The sequence below is a fragment of the Mytilus galloprovincialis genome, chromosome 2 (genome assembly GCF_965363235.1).
Source record: "Mytilus galloprovincialis chromosome 2, xbMytGall1.hap1.1, whole genome shotgun sequence".
NCBI lineage: Eukaryota > Metazoa > Mollusca > Bivalvia > Mytilida > Mytilidae > Mytilus > Mytilus galloprovincialis.
In genome coordinates, this window is record NC_134839.1 from 38530346 (window position 1) to 38545538 (window position 15193).

Below are 15193 nucleotides of genomic sequence, written 5' to 3' on the forward strand. Positions count from 1 at the left end.
CTATAATTCTTTTCTTTTTTTTACTTTTCAGGTCTGACTGGCAAAAACGATTAATGAGTTTATATTTAAGTTAAAATGTTGTTTTTCGGAAGGTATACTCTAAATATATGAAACAATGTAAAGACAAAAAAATAATTGCAATGATAAAGAAAACTTTTTTTTTCTATTTCTATTCTTCAATTATTTAATTTTGCACTAAGTATTGGCCCATTCGTCTATAATCTGAAAAAACCATCCAGACCCTCATTTTTTATATTGAATTATTGAGGTTTCATAAGGTGGATTTATTTCTGCATCTTGTTGATTTATTTTAATAAATTATAGATCGTTTTATCAAGATCGTTTCTGCACTGGTTTAAATGCATACAAAATCGGAATCTCCTTTAACATGTATCAGGAAAAAAGAACAATTGGAAATAACCTAAAATATTTAATATATTAAGAAGTAACTTAATTTTAATAACTTTCTTTAAAGGAATTTTCTTTAATATTCTTTATTTATAATTAATGATTGTATTCAAACACTTTCTCAAATAAATTTATTGCCATTATAAATAAAGTTGAATTTTCTCAAGGATGTTGTTTTAACCAGTATGTTATTTCACGGATCAATTGTCAAGCTTGGTGGGCATGCACACATTATGAAGCCAATTGTCTCAAACATTAAATGGACCAATTAATCTTCAGACGGGTTCATATTTTGAAGGACTTAGCTAATTTCTTAAATAAATTTTAGAAGTATCCATTTTGACCCAATCAAAACTATCCAGCAAAACTACAAGCCAACCTTGCCAAGCCGACACCCTAATATAAATCAGTGTAATTCACTTTTATATCATAATTAAGTACTATTACAAAAAATGACTGCCAGAACGATCACCAAGGAATATAGCCATTACTTAGTCAAATGGGGTAGCCAAGACCAGACTGAACTACTAGTAGTTCCAAGATCCAAGATCCTTGCAGAGGGCAGAATTAAAATTGGAGAAACATACAACACAATTTGGGGTGACTCATCAGCAGAAGCAGATGAAGCAGAAATGATTGCCACTGGTGAGTGGCTAGAAATGAGGAAGCAACTGAAGTTGTACAAAGATGCTTTGCCAACAGATGCTTCCCCAGAGTCGTCACCATCTCCAATAGCCAAATCTACTGATGACTCATCACCAGATGTACCACCACCCCCTCCTAAAAGACAAAGGGTTACACTGCCAAAATTGAAGCCAGATGCCAAAGTAATCCGTTGGTGTGAGGGAATAAGAGATACTGCCCCTGTAGAAGACCCTTATCAGTTTAGATCAGTAACACCATCACCAGTTCTACCCATTGAACTTCAACCCCCTACGCCACCTTCACCAACACCATCAACTCCCCAGTCACCAATTGCAGCATCTGGAGACAAACAGCTACCCGGCAATAGCGTACTGTTAGCCATATCAGACTTGAAGTCCCAGGTGCAAGTCCTGAATGAGCGGTCCCTAGCTCAAGATGTGGCCATGGCCAAGCTCCAGCAACAGAATGAAAGGCTTATTCACCTTGTTCAGAGTTTAGTTGATAAGCCAGCTGCAGCAGCTCAGAACTTCACTCCACACAGACCATGGGGCAACACTACAGCAACCCCAACACGAGAGCCAAGACAACTTATGCCAACTTCACTTTTCTCGCCTTCACCTACCAACACACCTGTAACTCCAGTACCATCACCTACCATAAGAATGCCACCTTCCACTACTAGATTAGTTCCATCCAGTAACATGTTTAATGTCATAGACAGTAAGTTTCAGCACATACCACCACAGTACCAAATTGCAGCGTGTGATCTAGTTCGTGAATTTAATTCATCTTCAGGACCTGGTAACTTTGCTAAACATTTGTTGGAATTTATTTTCCCAGAACTGTATACGCAAGATTGTCTGAGACGCCACTATTCCTACCATGGTGACTTCAAAAACAACAAAAATCCATTAGACCAGGTTCGCATACAGTTCCTCATGCAGTATGTTTGCCACTTCTACCCTGAGGTAAAGCAGCCACAAGCTTGGAAACTTATGGTAGTGACTAAAATCAACCAAGCCCTGAGACGTCCAGTCAAACAGCAAAAGAAAAGTGTGTTATAGACTTGATTTGACAATTGTATATTTGTGCTAACACTTGATGTTGAAAGAAAATTGTATTGTTAATTATGACAATGATTAGTGAATTAATGTTTTAACTGTTATAATTAATATCTAATTTACCATCAGATTAAAATTATATACATTGTACTTTTGTAGTTTAATGAATATTATCTACTAGTATTATTAAATTATAACACATATCATTTTCTTTTCTTATGAAACTGATTCACAAATTGCTGTTGCTTCAGAAAATAATTTTAAATATTACATTTATTATTCATGCTATGTTTAGAAAAACTTTGATGGCAAGTGTAATAAATGTGATAAGAACTTTATTATCTGATGACACATCAATAATTTTATCATGACTGGATAATCCAATCCTGAAAGAGACAAAAAAAAAGGTTTAAAAAGAATATTATTTATTTCAAAATATGTGTACTCAGCTTTCTCCAACACTGCAACAACATACGAAATTCTTACAAGAAAGAAGTTTTAAAAAGAAAAAACATACTTGAACCTGAATAAAATAAAATAAAAAAGAACAAAAAGAAACAAAATCAAAACATTGAAAAAAAAAATTAAAAAGTGACAGATACAAAAGTGAATAAAAACAAATAAAAAATACTTGAATAGAAAAAAGCAAAATCAAACATACAAACCTGAATGTAATAAATAAAAACAAATAAAAAATACTTAAATAGAAAAAAAGAAACAAAATCAAAACATACAAACCTGAATTAAAAAAATAAAAACAAATAAAAAATACTTAAATAGAAAAAGAAACAAAATCAAAACATACAAACCTGAATTAAAAAAATAAAAACAAATAAAAAATACTTAAATAAAGAAAAGAAACAAAATAAAAACTTTGAAAAAAACAAATTAAAAGAAACAGATACAAAAGTGAATGAAACAAAGAAAAATTCAAACAAAAGAAAAAAAAGCAGAATCAAAACATACAAAACAAATAAACAAGTAATTTAAATGAACGAAAATTAAAACAAAATTTTTTATTATATAATTTCAAGAAAAGGTTAAAATGTCAATTTCAATAGAGTCATTAGTTACACATATGTATGCACAGGTAAATTTTAATGACACACACAAGCAGAAAACTTCAACCCTGATTGATTTCAACAGGTAGCATAATTAGATAAAACATCAGCCTATGTTTTATGACCCCAATAAATGGCCAACATCTCAAGATTGAATACCCCAATAAAAGGTGACCATTTAAAGGTGACCATACAAGAGGGTGGACATTACTAAGAGAAAGTCACAGGCTGTACTGTAGACGTTACGCACGGTATTGGTGTCACTCAGCGTTACACAACGTTCCCAATAAAACGTCGATTTTGACGTTGTACCACGGAAAGTTTCAAACGTACCTAACCTTATATTCTACTCATGTGAAATGTTTCGAAACTTTAAAATTAGTTTGATTATATGATTGGAACAAATGCAGGAAAAATCTGAGTCTACCTCTTTAATCTTAGGACGAACGTGCTTCTAACATATCATGGCAGTCTTTGCTTATAACCTTCGATGTCTTATTTTCTTTTTTTCCACTATTTGTGTATTACCAGTTTCTTCTATTTTTAAAATTTTAGCAATGTTCTCTCTGCCAGAAGACGTCTCCAGTCTTGGCTAGTAAATTTGTTAATATTTAGTTTATTGTTTCTGTCTCTTTGTCCCAATTACACGTTTATATTTATATGTTTGTTTTAATTTGGTAATTTCTCTCCCTCAATTTACGTTTATATGCAAATGCTTCTTGATATGATGTGAAAGATGTAGTATAGGTCGAAAGATAAGTTTTTTTTTCGTAATCTTACTTTATCAACACTTTAATTATAAGAATTTTGTTTTATTTCTTTTTCTTAAACAGTGGCTTTTACTTACATTATAACTCATATTATTAATTTTATCGAATAAGTCCACAATCTTAACATCAATTACGATTTTATGGGAAAACTTAAAAATAACATATTTTGAAAAACCCCTAACGAAAAATGTGCATCTAGTTTGAAAAAGTGCCCTTATGCTGCCGTTGTAAACTTTCTATGTTTTAAATTAAGTTGGTCGGGGTCTAAATCATATTTTTAAAAATAAAATATTATCTTTGATTACAATTTTTAAATCAGGGTTGTTTTACCAAGCAAGTAATTATAAAACAGTGGCATTTACACATTTTGTACATAATTCAGGCCGTTAGTTTTCTCGTTTGAATTGTCTTACATTTGTCATTTCGGGCCTTTTATAGCTGAATAAAAGGTAAATGTTTAACTTATTGTTGATTGCCATACAGTGACCTATAGAAATTATTAACTGGTCTTTAAGTTTGCCTCGTTGTCAATAATACGGCCGCATCTTCTTACTTTATTATGAAAATGAGAACGGGTGATTCTGTATTGTTTTATTTTTGCTTTCGGACACATATTTTACGAGCTATTCTTTCATCTGATTTTTTTTTCTCAAACTCAAGCTTCAAAAAAGTTTTGGCGATCTATACTTTTTATAATAGAATTTGGCAACGTATGGAAAACTCTTACATATCCAATACCTACCAAACAGATTACCAGCAGGTCGAATTTCAATTTTGAATAATATGATTATATTTATTTGCCCAGATGTGTATTTTTAAGTAACTGCTATATGTACATGCATAATCACATGGATCAAAGTTTTCTCAAACTCTTCTAAAGTTCTGAACTACTGAACATCGGATTACCGCAAGTTCTTGTTGATGGTCACAAGCACTTGTCTCAGAAAAAAAAATCACATTTCTTTACCTGAAAGTGATGATTATGTACAGAGATATATTTTTTTCTGAGACAAGTTCATGCGTGGATGATGAATAAATGACAGAGAATTCAACATCACTGCTGTCATATCTATTATATTGTAGTGATACAAATCTGTATACTCTGGTTTGTTGTTATATATCATATTAATAATATAATAATATTAATAACCCATACTTGTTTTATAGACTTTTGTCATATAAACTATAATGGGAAAATAAATCAGTAGATGCAACTACTATCACATGGATTGATAACACATAGTTAACAATATGAACATTTGAAGTGTTGTTGGTTGTCGTGTCTTTTGAAGGTTTCTTCGCTATTTTTATTGTATGATTTAAAATAAAACACGTTTATTTGATAATTGAAAATTTAAAAAAAATACAACGTATGGTCTTGTTAATCAACTATAACGATAGTTTAAATATATTTTATTGTTCAAAATAACAAATGGATTAGACACAAGTTTTACAACTTAGTAACGTCTTCTCCAAACTATAACGATGGAATCAAAAAGCTTCGTGTTCTAACTAAGAAACCAATACACTGCTACCTGCAGTTGGGGATCCAGAATTATCATAAGGAGGGGCCACTGGCAGCCTACGAAGTGCCTGCTCCGTTCATGCATCAGAGATTCCCTATATAATGAACCAGAAAATAGGGGGCCTGGGCACCCTGCCCCCTAAATCCGCCTCTAACCAGCATTTGGACAAGATATATAAAAAAAAAATAATGGATGTGATTATCAATGAGACAACTATCCACCACAGGACAATAATGTGAACACCTTCAGGTCATACTACAGCCTTTAACAATGAGCAATATACATATTTATATTTTGTAATTGCTCTGCTGACCAAGTTTTTATATCTCAAACCTTTAAAACCTGACAAAAGTAAATGCTGTTTTAATTTAACAAGGGCATTTTCCTCCTTTGTGATAAAAAACAAACATACTTTTAGATGGGAACAGAAACCAAATATATGACCAATAAAAATGGCGAACACAATCATTACCACTTAGGTAAACACAACTGATTAAAACCCATCGTATTTAATATTTTCTTCTTATTTTTTTCAGTGCCACAATGTTAAAAATAGGACGACGGATAAAAACTTCGATGGCAGTAAGAATTTTAATAGCGCTACTTTTCTTAGGATCTATTGCTTTATCAACAGCAACGACACCAACGGAAGGAACAACCTTAGAAACTACAACTGAAGGAACTACCTTAAAAACAACAACTGAAGGAACTACCTTAGGAACAACCACAGAAGGAACTACTTTAGAAACTACAACTGAAGGAACTACAATAGAAACAACAACTGAGGGAACTACCTTAGAAACTACAACTGAAGGAACTACAATAGAAACACCAACTGAGGAAACTACCTTAGAAACTACAACTGAAGGAACTACAATAGAAACAACAACTGAGGGAACTACCTTAGAAACTACAACTGAAGGAACAACATTAGAAACTACAACAGAAGGAACTACAATAGAAACAACAACTGAGGGAACTACCTTAGAAACTACAACTGAAGGAACTACCTTAGAAACTACAACTGAAGGAACTACAATAGAAACAACAACTGAGGGAACTACCTTAGAAACTACAACTGAAGGAACTACATTAGAAACTACAACTGAAGGAACTACCTTAGAAACTACAACTGATGCAACTACATTAGACACTACAACTGAGGGAACTACCTTGGAAACAACTACAGAGGGAACTACCTTAGAAACTACAATTGAAGGAACTACAATAGAAACAACAACTGAGGGAACTACCTTAGCAACTACAACTGAAGGAACAACATTAGAAACTACAACTGAAGGAACTACAATAGAAACAACAACTGAGGGAACTACCTTAGAAACTACAGCTGAGGGAACTACCTTAGAAACTACAACTAAAGGAACTACATTAGAAACTACAACTGAAGGAACTTCCTTAGAAACTACAACTGATGAAACTACATTAGAAACTACAACTGAGGGAACTACCTTGGAAACTACAACTGAAGGAACAACATTAGAAACTACAACTGAAGGAACTACAATAGAAACAACAACTGAGGGAACTACCTTAGAAACTACAACTGAAGGAACTACCTTAGAAACTTCAACTGAAGGAACTACAATAGAAACAACAACTGAGGGAACTACCTTAGAAACTACAACTGAAGGAACAACATTAGAAACTACAACTGAAGGAACTACAATAGAAACAACAACTAAGGGAACTACCTTAGAAACTACAACTGAAGGAACTACCTTAGAAACTACAACTGAAGGAACTACTATAGAAACAACAACTGAGGGAACTACCTTAGAAACTACAACTGAAGGAACTACATTAGAAACTACAACTGAAGGAACTACATTAGACACTACAACCGAGGGAACTATCTTGGAAACAACTACAGAGGGAACTACCTTAGAAACTACAATTGAAGGAACTACAATAGAAACAACAACTGAGGGAACAACCTTAGAAACTACAACTGAAGGAACAACATTAGAAACTACAACTGAAGGAACTACAATAGAAAGAACAACTGAGGGAACTACCTTAGAAACTACAACTGAGGGAACTACCTTAGAAACTACAACAGAGGGAACTACCTTAGAAACTACAACTGAAGGAACTACATTAGAAACTACAACTGAAGGAACTTCCTTAGAAACTACAACTGATGCAACTACATTAGAAACTACAACTGAGGGAACTACCTTGGAAACAACTACAGAGGGAACTACCTTAGAAACTACAACTGAGGCAACTACATTAGAAACAACAACTGAAGGAACTACCTTGGAAACAACAACAGAGGGAACTACCTTAGAAACTACAACTGAGGGAACTACCTTAGCGACTACAACTGAGGGAACTACATTAGAAACTACAACTGAAGGAACTACATTAGAAACTACAACTGAAGGAACTACCTTAGAAACAACAACAGAAGGAACTACCTTAGAAACTACAACTGAAGGAACTACCTTAGAAGCTACAACTGAGGGAACTACTTTAGAAACTACAACTGAGGGAACTACCTTAGAAACTACAACTGAGGGAACTACCTTAGAAACAACAACTGAAGGAACTACCTTAGAAACTACAACTGAAGGAACTACCTTAGAAACTACAACTGAGGGAACTACATTAGAAACAACAACTAAAGGAACTTCCTTAGAAACTACAACTGAAGGAACTACTTTAGAAACTACAACTGAGGGAACTACCTTAGAAACTACAACTGAAGGAACTACCTTAGAAACAACAAATGAAGGAACTACCTTGGAAACTACAACTGAAGGAACTACCTTGGAAACTACAACTGAGGGAACTACCTTAGAAACTACAACTGAAGGAACAACCTTAGCGACTACAACTGAGGGAACTACCATAGAAACTACAACTGAAGGAACTACCTTAGAAACTACAACTGAGGGAACTACATTAGAAACAACAACTGAAGGAACTACCTTAGGAACTACAACTGAAGGAAATACCTTAGCAACTACAAATGAGGAAACTACCTCAGAAACTACAACTGAGGGAACTACCTTAGAAACAACAACTGAAGGAACTACCTTAGAAACTACAACTGAAGGAACTACCTTAGAAACTACAACTGAGGGAACTACATTAGAAACAACAACTGAAAGAACTACCTTAAAAACTACAACTGAAGGAACTACATTAGAAACTACAACTGAAGGAACTACATTAGAAACTACAACTGAAGGAACTACCTTAGAAACAACAACAGAAGGAACTACCTTAGAAGCTACAACTGAAGGAACTACCTTAGAAACTACAACTGAGGGAACTACTTTAGAAACTACAACTGAGGGAACTACCTTAGAAACTAGAACTGAGGGAACTACCTTAGAAACAACAACTGAGGGAACTACCTTAGAAACTACAACTGAAGGAACTACCTTAGAAACTACAACTGAGGGAACTACATTAGAAACAACAACTGAAGGAACTTCCTTAGAAACTACAACTGAAGGAACTACTTTAGAAACTACAACTGAGGGAACTACCTTAGAAACTACAACTGCAGGAACTACCTTAGAAACAACAACTGAAGGAACTACCTTGGAAACTACAACTGAAGGAACTACCTTGGAAACTACAACTGAGGGAACTACCTTAGAAACTACAACTGAAGGAACAACCTTAGCGACTACAACTGAGGGAACTACCATAGAAACTACAACTGAAGGAACTACCTTAGAAACTACAACTGAGGGAACTACATTAGAAACAACAACTGAAGGAACTACCTTAGAAACTACAACTGAAGGATCTACCTTAGCAACTACAACTGAGGAAACTACCTTAGAAACTACAACTGAGGGAACTACCTTAGAAACAACAACTGAAGGAACCACCTTAGAAACTACAACTGAAGGAACTACCTTAGAAACTACAACTGAGGGAACTACATTAGAAACAACAACTGAAAGAACTACCTTAAAAACTTCAACTGAAGGAACTACATTAGAAACTACAACTGAAGGAACTACCTTAGAAACTACAACTGAGGGAACTACCTTAGAAACTACAACTGACAGAACTACCTTAGAAACTACAACTAAGGGAACTACCTTAGAAACTACAACTGATGGAACTACCTTAGAAACTACAACTGAAGGAACTACCTCAGGAACAACCACAGAGGCAACTACATTGGAAACTACCACTCAGGGAACTACCTTGGAAACTACAACTGAAGGAACTACCTTAGAAACTACAACTGAAGGAACTACCTTAGAAACAACAACTGAGGCAACTACATTAGAAACTACAACTGAAGGAACTACATTGAAAACAACCACAGAAGGAACTACCTTAGAAACTACAACTGAGGGAAGTACCTTAAGAACTACAACTGAGGGAACTACCTTAGCGACTACAACTGAGGGAACTACATTAGAAACTACAACTGAAGGAACTACATTAGAAACTACAACTGAAGGAACTACCTTTGAAACAACCACAGAAGGAACTACCTTAGAAACTACAACTGAAGGAACTACCTTAGAAACTACAACTGAGGGAACTACCTTAGAAACTACAACTGAGGGAACTACCTTAGCGACTACAACTGAGGGAACTACATTAGAAACTACAACTGAAGCAACTACATTAGAAACTACAACTGAAGGAATTACCTTTGAAACAACCACAGAAGGAACTACCTTAGAAACTACAACTGAAGGAACTACCTTAGAAACTACAACTGAGGGAACTACCTTAGAAACTACAACTGAGGGAACTACCTTAGAAACAACAACTGAGGGAACTACCATAGAAACTACAACTGAAGGAACTACATTAGAAATTACAACTGAGGGAACAACCTTGGAAACTACAACTGAAGGAACTACCTTGAAAACTACAACTGAAGGAACAACCTTAGCGACTACAACTGAGGGAACAACCTTAGCGACTACAACTGAGGGGACTACTTTAGAAACTACAACTGAGGGAACTACATTAGAAACAACAACTGAAGGAACTACCTTAGAAACTACAACTGAAGGAACTACCTTAGAAGCTACAACTGAGGGAACTACCTTAAAAACTACAACTGAGGGAACTACCTTAGAAACTACAACTGAGGGAACTACCTCAGGAACAACCACAGAGGCAACTACATTAGAAACTACCTCTGAGGGAACTACCTTGGAAACTACAACTGAAGGCACTGCCTTAGAAACTACAACTGAAGGAACTACCTTAGAAACTACAACTGAAGGAGCTACATTAGAAACTACAACTGAGGACACTACCTCAGAAACTACAACTGAGGGAACTACCTTAGAAACTACAACTGAGGGAACTACCTTGGAAACAACTACAGAGGGAACTACCTTAGAAACTACAACTGAAGGAACTACAATAGAAACTACAACTGAGGGAACTACCTTAGAAACTACAACTCAGGCAACTACATTAGAAACTACAACTGAAGGAACTACCTTGGAAACAACCACAGAGGGAACTACCTTAGAAACTACAACTGAGGGAACTACCTTAGAAACTACAACTGAGGGAACTACCTTAGCGACTACAACTGAGGGAACTACATTAGAAACTACAACTGAAGGAACTACATTAGAAACTACAACTGAAGGAACTACCTTAGAAACAACCACAGAAGGAACTACCTTAGAAACTACAACTGAAGGAACTACCTTAGAAACTACAACTGAGGGAACTACCTTAGAAACAACAACTGAAGGAACTACCTTAGAAACTACAACTGAAGGAACTACCTTAGAAACTACAACTGAGGGAACTACCTTAGAAACTACAACTGAAGGAACAACCTTAGAAACTACAACTGAAGGAACTACCTTAGAAACTACAACTGAAGGAAGTACCTTAGAAACTACAACTATGGCAACTACATTAGAAACAACAACTGAAGGAACTACCTTGGAAACTACAACTGAAGGAACTACCTTAGAAACTACAACTGAGGGAACTACCTTAGAAACTACAACTGAAGGAACAACCTTAGAAACTACAACTGAAGGAACTACCTTAGAAACTACAACTGAAGGAAGTACCTTAGAAACTACAACTATGGCAACTACATTAGAAACAACAACTGAAGGAACTACCTTGGAAACTACAACTGAGGGAACTACCTTAGAAACTACAACTGAAGGAAAAACCTTAGCGACTACAACTGAGGGAACTACCTTAGAAACTACAACTGAGGGAACTACCTTAGAAACTACAACTGAGGGAACAACATTAGAAACAACATCTGAAGGAACTACCTTAGAAACTACAACTGAGGGAACTACCTTAGAAACTACAACTGAAGGGACAACCTTAGAAACTACAACTGAGGGAACTACCTTAGAACCTACCACTGCAGGAACTACCTTAGAAACTGCAACTGCAGGGACTTCCCTAGAAACTACAACTGAAGGAACTACAATAGAAACTACAACTGAGGGAACTACTTTAGAAACTACAACTGAGGGAACTACCTTAGATACTACAACTGCAGGAACTACCTTAGAAACCACAACTGCAGGAACTACAACTGCAGGAACTACATTAGAAACAACAACTGAGGGTACTACCTTAGAAACTAAAACTGAGGCAACTACATTAGAAACTAGAACTGCAGGAACTACCTTAGAAACAACAACTGCAGAAACTACATTAGAAACTACTACTGCAGGAACTACCTTAGAAACAACAACTGAGGGAGCTTCTTTAGAAACTACAACTGAGGGAAGTACCTTAGAAACTACAACTGAAAGAACTACCTTAGAAACTACAACAGAAGGAACTACCTTAGAAACTACAACTGAAGGAACTACCTTAGAAACTACAACTGAGGAAACTACCTTAGAAACAACAACTGAGGGAACTACCTTGGAAACTACAACTGAAGGACCTACCTTGGAAACAACAACTGAGGGAACTACCTTAGAAACTACAACTGAAGGAACTACCTTAGAAACTACAACTGAGGGAACTACATTAGAAACAACAACTGAAGGAACTACCTTAGAAACTACAACTGAAGGAACTACCTCAGAAACTACAACTGAGGGAACTACCTTAGAAACTACAACTGCAGGAACTACCTTAAAAACAACAACTGCAGGAACTACATTAGAAACTACAACTGCAGGAACTACCTTAGAAACAACAACTGAGGGAGCTTCTTTAGAAACTACAACTGAGGGAAGTACCTTAGAAACTACAACTGAAAGAACTACCTTAGAAACTACAACAGAAGGAACTACCTTAGAAACTACAACTGAAGGAACTACCTTAGAAACAACAACTGAGGGAACTACCTTAGAAACAACAACTGAAGGAACTACCTTGGAAACTACAACTGAAGGAACTACCTTGGAAACTACAACTGAGGGAACTACCTTAGAAACTACAACTGAAGGAACTACCTTAGAAACTACAACTGAGGGAACTACATTAGAAACAACAACTGAAGGAACTACCTTAGAAACTACAACTGAAGGAACTACCTTAGAAACTACAACTGAGGGAACTACCTTAGAAACTACAACTGAAGGAACAACCTTAGAAACTACAACTGAAGGAACTACCTTAGAAACTACAACTGAAGGAACTACCTTAGAAACTACAACTGAGGCAACTATATTAGAAACAACAACTGAAGGAACTACCTTGGAAACTACAACTGAGGGAACTACCTTAGAAACTACAACTGAAGGAACAACCTTAGCGACTACAACTGAGGGAACTACCTTAGAAACTACAACTGAAGGAACTACCTTAGAAACTACAACTGAGGGAACAACATTAGAAACAACATCTGAAGGAACTACCTTAGAAACTACAACTGAAGGAACTACCTTAGAAACTACAACTGAAGGTACAACCTTAGAAACTACAACTGAGGGAACTACCTTAGAACCTACCACTGCAGGAACTACCTTAGAAACTGCAACTGTAGGGACTTCTCTAGAAACTACAACTGAAGGAACTACAATAGAAACTACAACTGAGGGAACTACTTTAGAAACTACAACTGAGGGAACTACCTTAGATACTACAACTGCAGGAACTACCTTAGAAACCACAACTGCAGGAACTACAACTGCAGGAACTACATTAGAAACAACAACTGAGGGAACTACCTTAGAAACTACAACTGAGGCAACTACATTAGAAACTACAACTGCAGGACCTAACTTAGAAACAACAACTGCAGGAACTTCATTAGAAACTACAACTGCAGAAACTACCTTAGAAACAACAACTGAGGGAGCTTCTTTAGAAACTACAACTGAGGGAAGTACTTTAGAAACTACAACTGAAAGAACTACCTTAGAAACTACAACAGAAGGAACTACCTTAGAAACTACAACTGAAGGAACTACCTTAGAAACTACAACTGAAGGAACCACCTTAGAAACTACAACTGAGGGAACTACCTTAGAAACTACAACTGAGGGAACTACCTTAGAAACAACCACAGAAGGAACTATCTTAGAAACAACAACTGAGAGAACTACATTAGAAACTACAACTGAGGCTTCAACGTTAGAAACTACAACTGAGGCGACTACAACACAGATAACAACATATGAATATACAACAGCTGCAACGACTTTAGAAACCACAAAATCACCAGATATCACAACCCAGCCAGTAACAACAACAACAATGTCAACAACATCTTCTACACAAACAACAACCACAGTACAGACAACATCAGCTGCAGCAAGTGCTTCAGGTAGGATATTTTTTTTCTTAAGGTAGTACAATACAAAGATTATATACCTCCAATTCCCCAATTTCAAAATGCTGTAACTTTCTTTATAATGCTGGAAAAGTTATAAATGTGGTATGTATGGATAGCTAACAGATTACTGTTTCAAATTAATATAATGCAATGTTAGTATTATACAACAATTATGTAATCAATTATAATTTTAACTGTGTCTACACAATTTTACAAGACATTTCCACATTCAGTTGAAATTAGCTTCTTCATTGATATCCCGAGAGGGTTGATTTTATCATATGTTGTTTCTGGAGCCATTATCTACAAAAGTGTGTCTCAGATTTTGGATAGAATGTATAGATCAAATTTTACACCGAATCAAATAGTATCTACTTTTATGTGGTAATGATGTTTACACTAATTAGAGATTTATGAGAGAATGGAACACGATAGGGATAATTTGAGACACCCTTTTGTAGCTCCTGCTGTGTTGATTAAGATTTCGTTGTATTTTCCTGTATAATTATAGAGATGAAAGAGCTAACTTCATTCAAGTGAACTAACCAAGATTTTGCCATTAATTGCATAATAATTGATTACACAATGATTGCATAACAAAAATATTGCATTCATTTAAAAGATTAATCTTTTATCTATCTATATTTACCTCTTTCATTAATTTATATGCAGTCTGAAGAAAGTAACAGCATTTTAAAGGTTGGAGATTGGAAGTAAACAAATCTTTGTAATGTGTTACCTTAAATATAGAAACATATGCCAATTTGTTAGGAAATAGGTAGATAAACCGTGACAGGTTTGCCTTTCTTTGGATTTATCGACATACGAAACTCGATTATGTTGTAAGATTTTAATTCAAATTTTCAGAAACAAATATGCATGCATTGTACTTAACTAAAAAGTTCAAACCATTGTGATTGGTTATCAGTGACATACACAATGGATTTTTGGCTAATTTTCATATTTAGTGTAA

At 35.3% G+C, this 15193-nt stretch overlaps 1 protein-coding gene across 1 annotated transcript in view; it reads left to right on the plus strand.

The window, feature by feature from the left end:
• The first annotated feature begins 860 nt into the window (after positions 1 to 860).
• The window catches only part of LOC143062028 (uncharacterized), a 64690-nt gene continuing 50357 nt past the window's right edge, over positions 861 to 15193 (plus strand). Inside the window, exons 1-4 of the mRNA XM_076233880.1 lie at positions 861 to 2106; positions 9715 to 9825; positions 10564 to 10659; positions 11308 to 14211. Of these exons, the coding sequence (XP_076089995.1) occupies positions 861 to 2106; positions 9715 to 9825; positions 10564 to 10659; positions 11308 to 14211 (4357 nt within the window). The remainder of the gene's footprint in view (positions 2107 to 9714; positions 9826 to 10563; positions 10660 to 11307; positions 14212 to 15193) is intronic.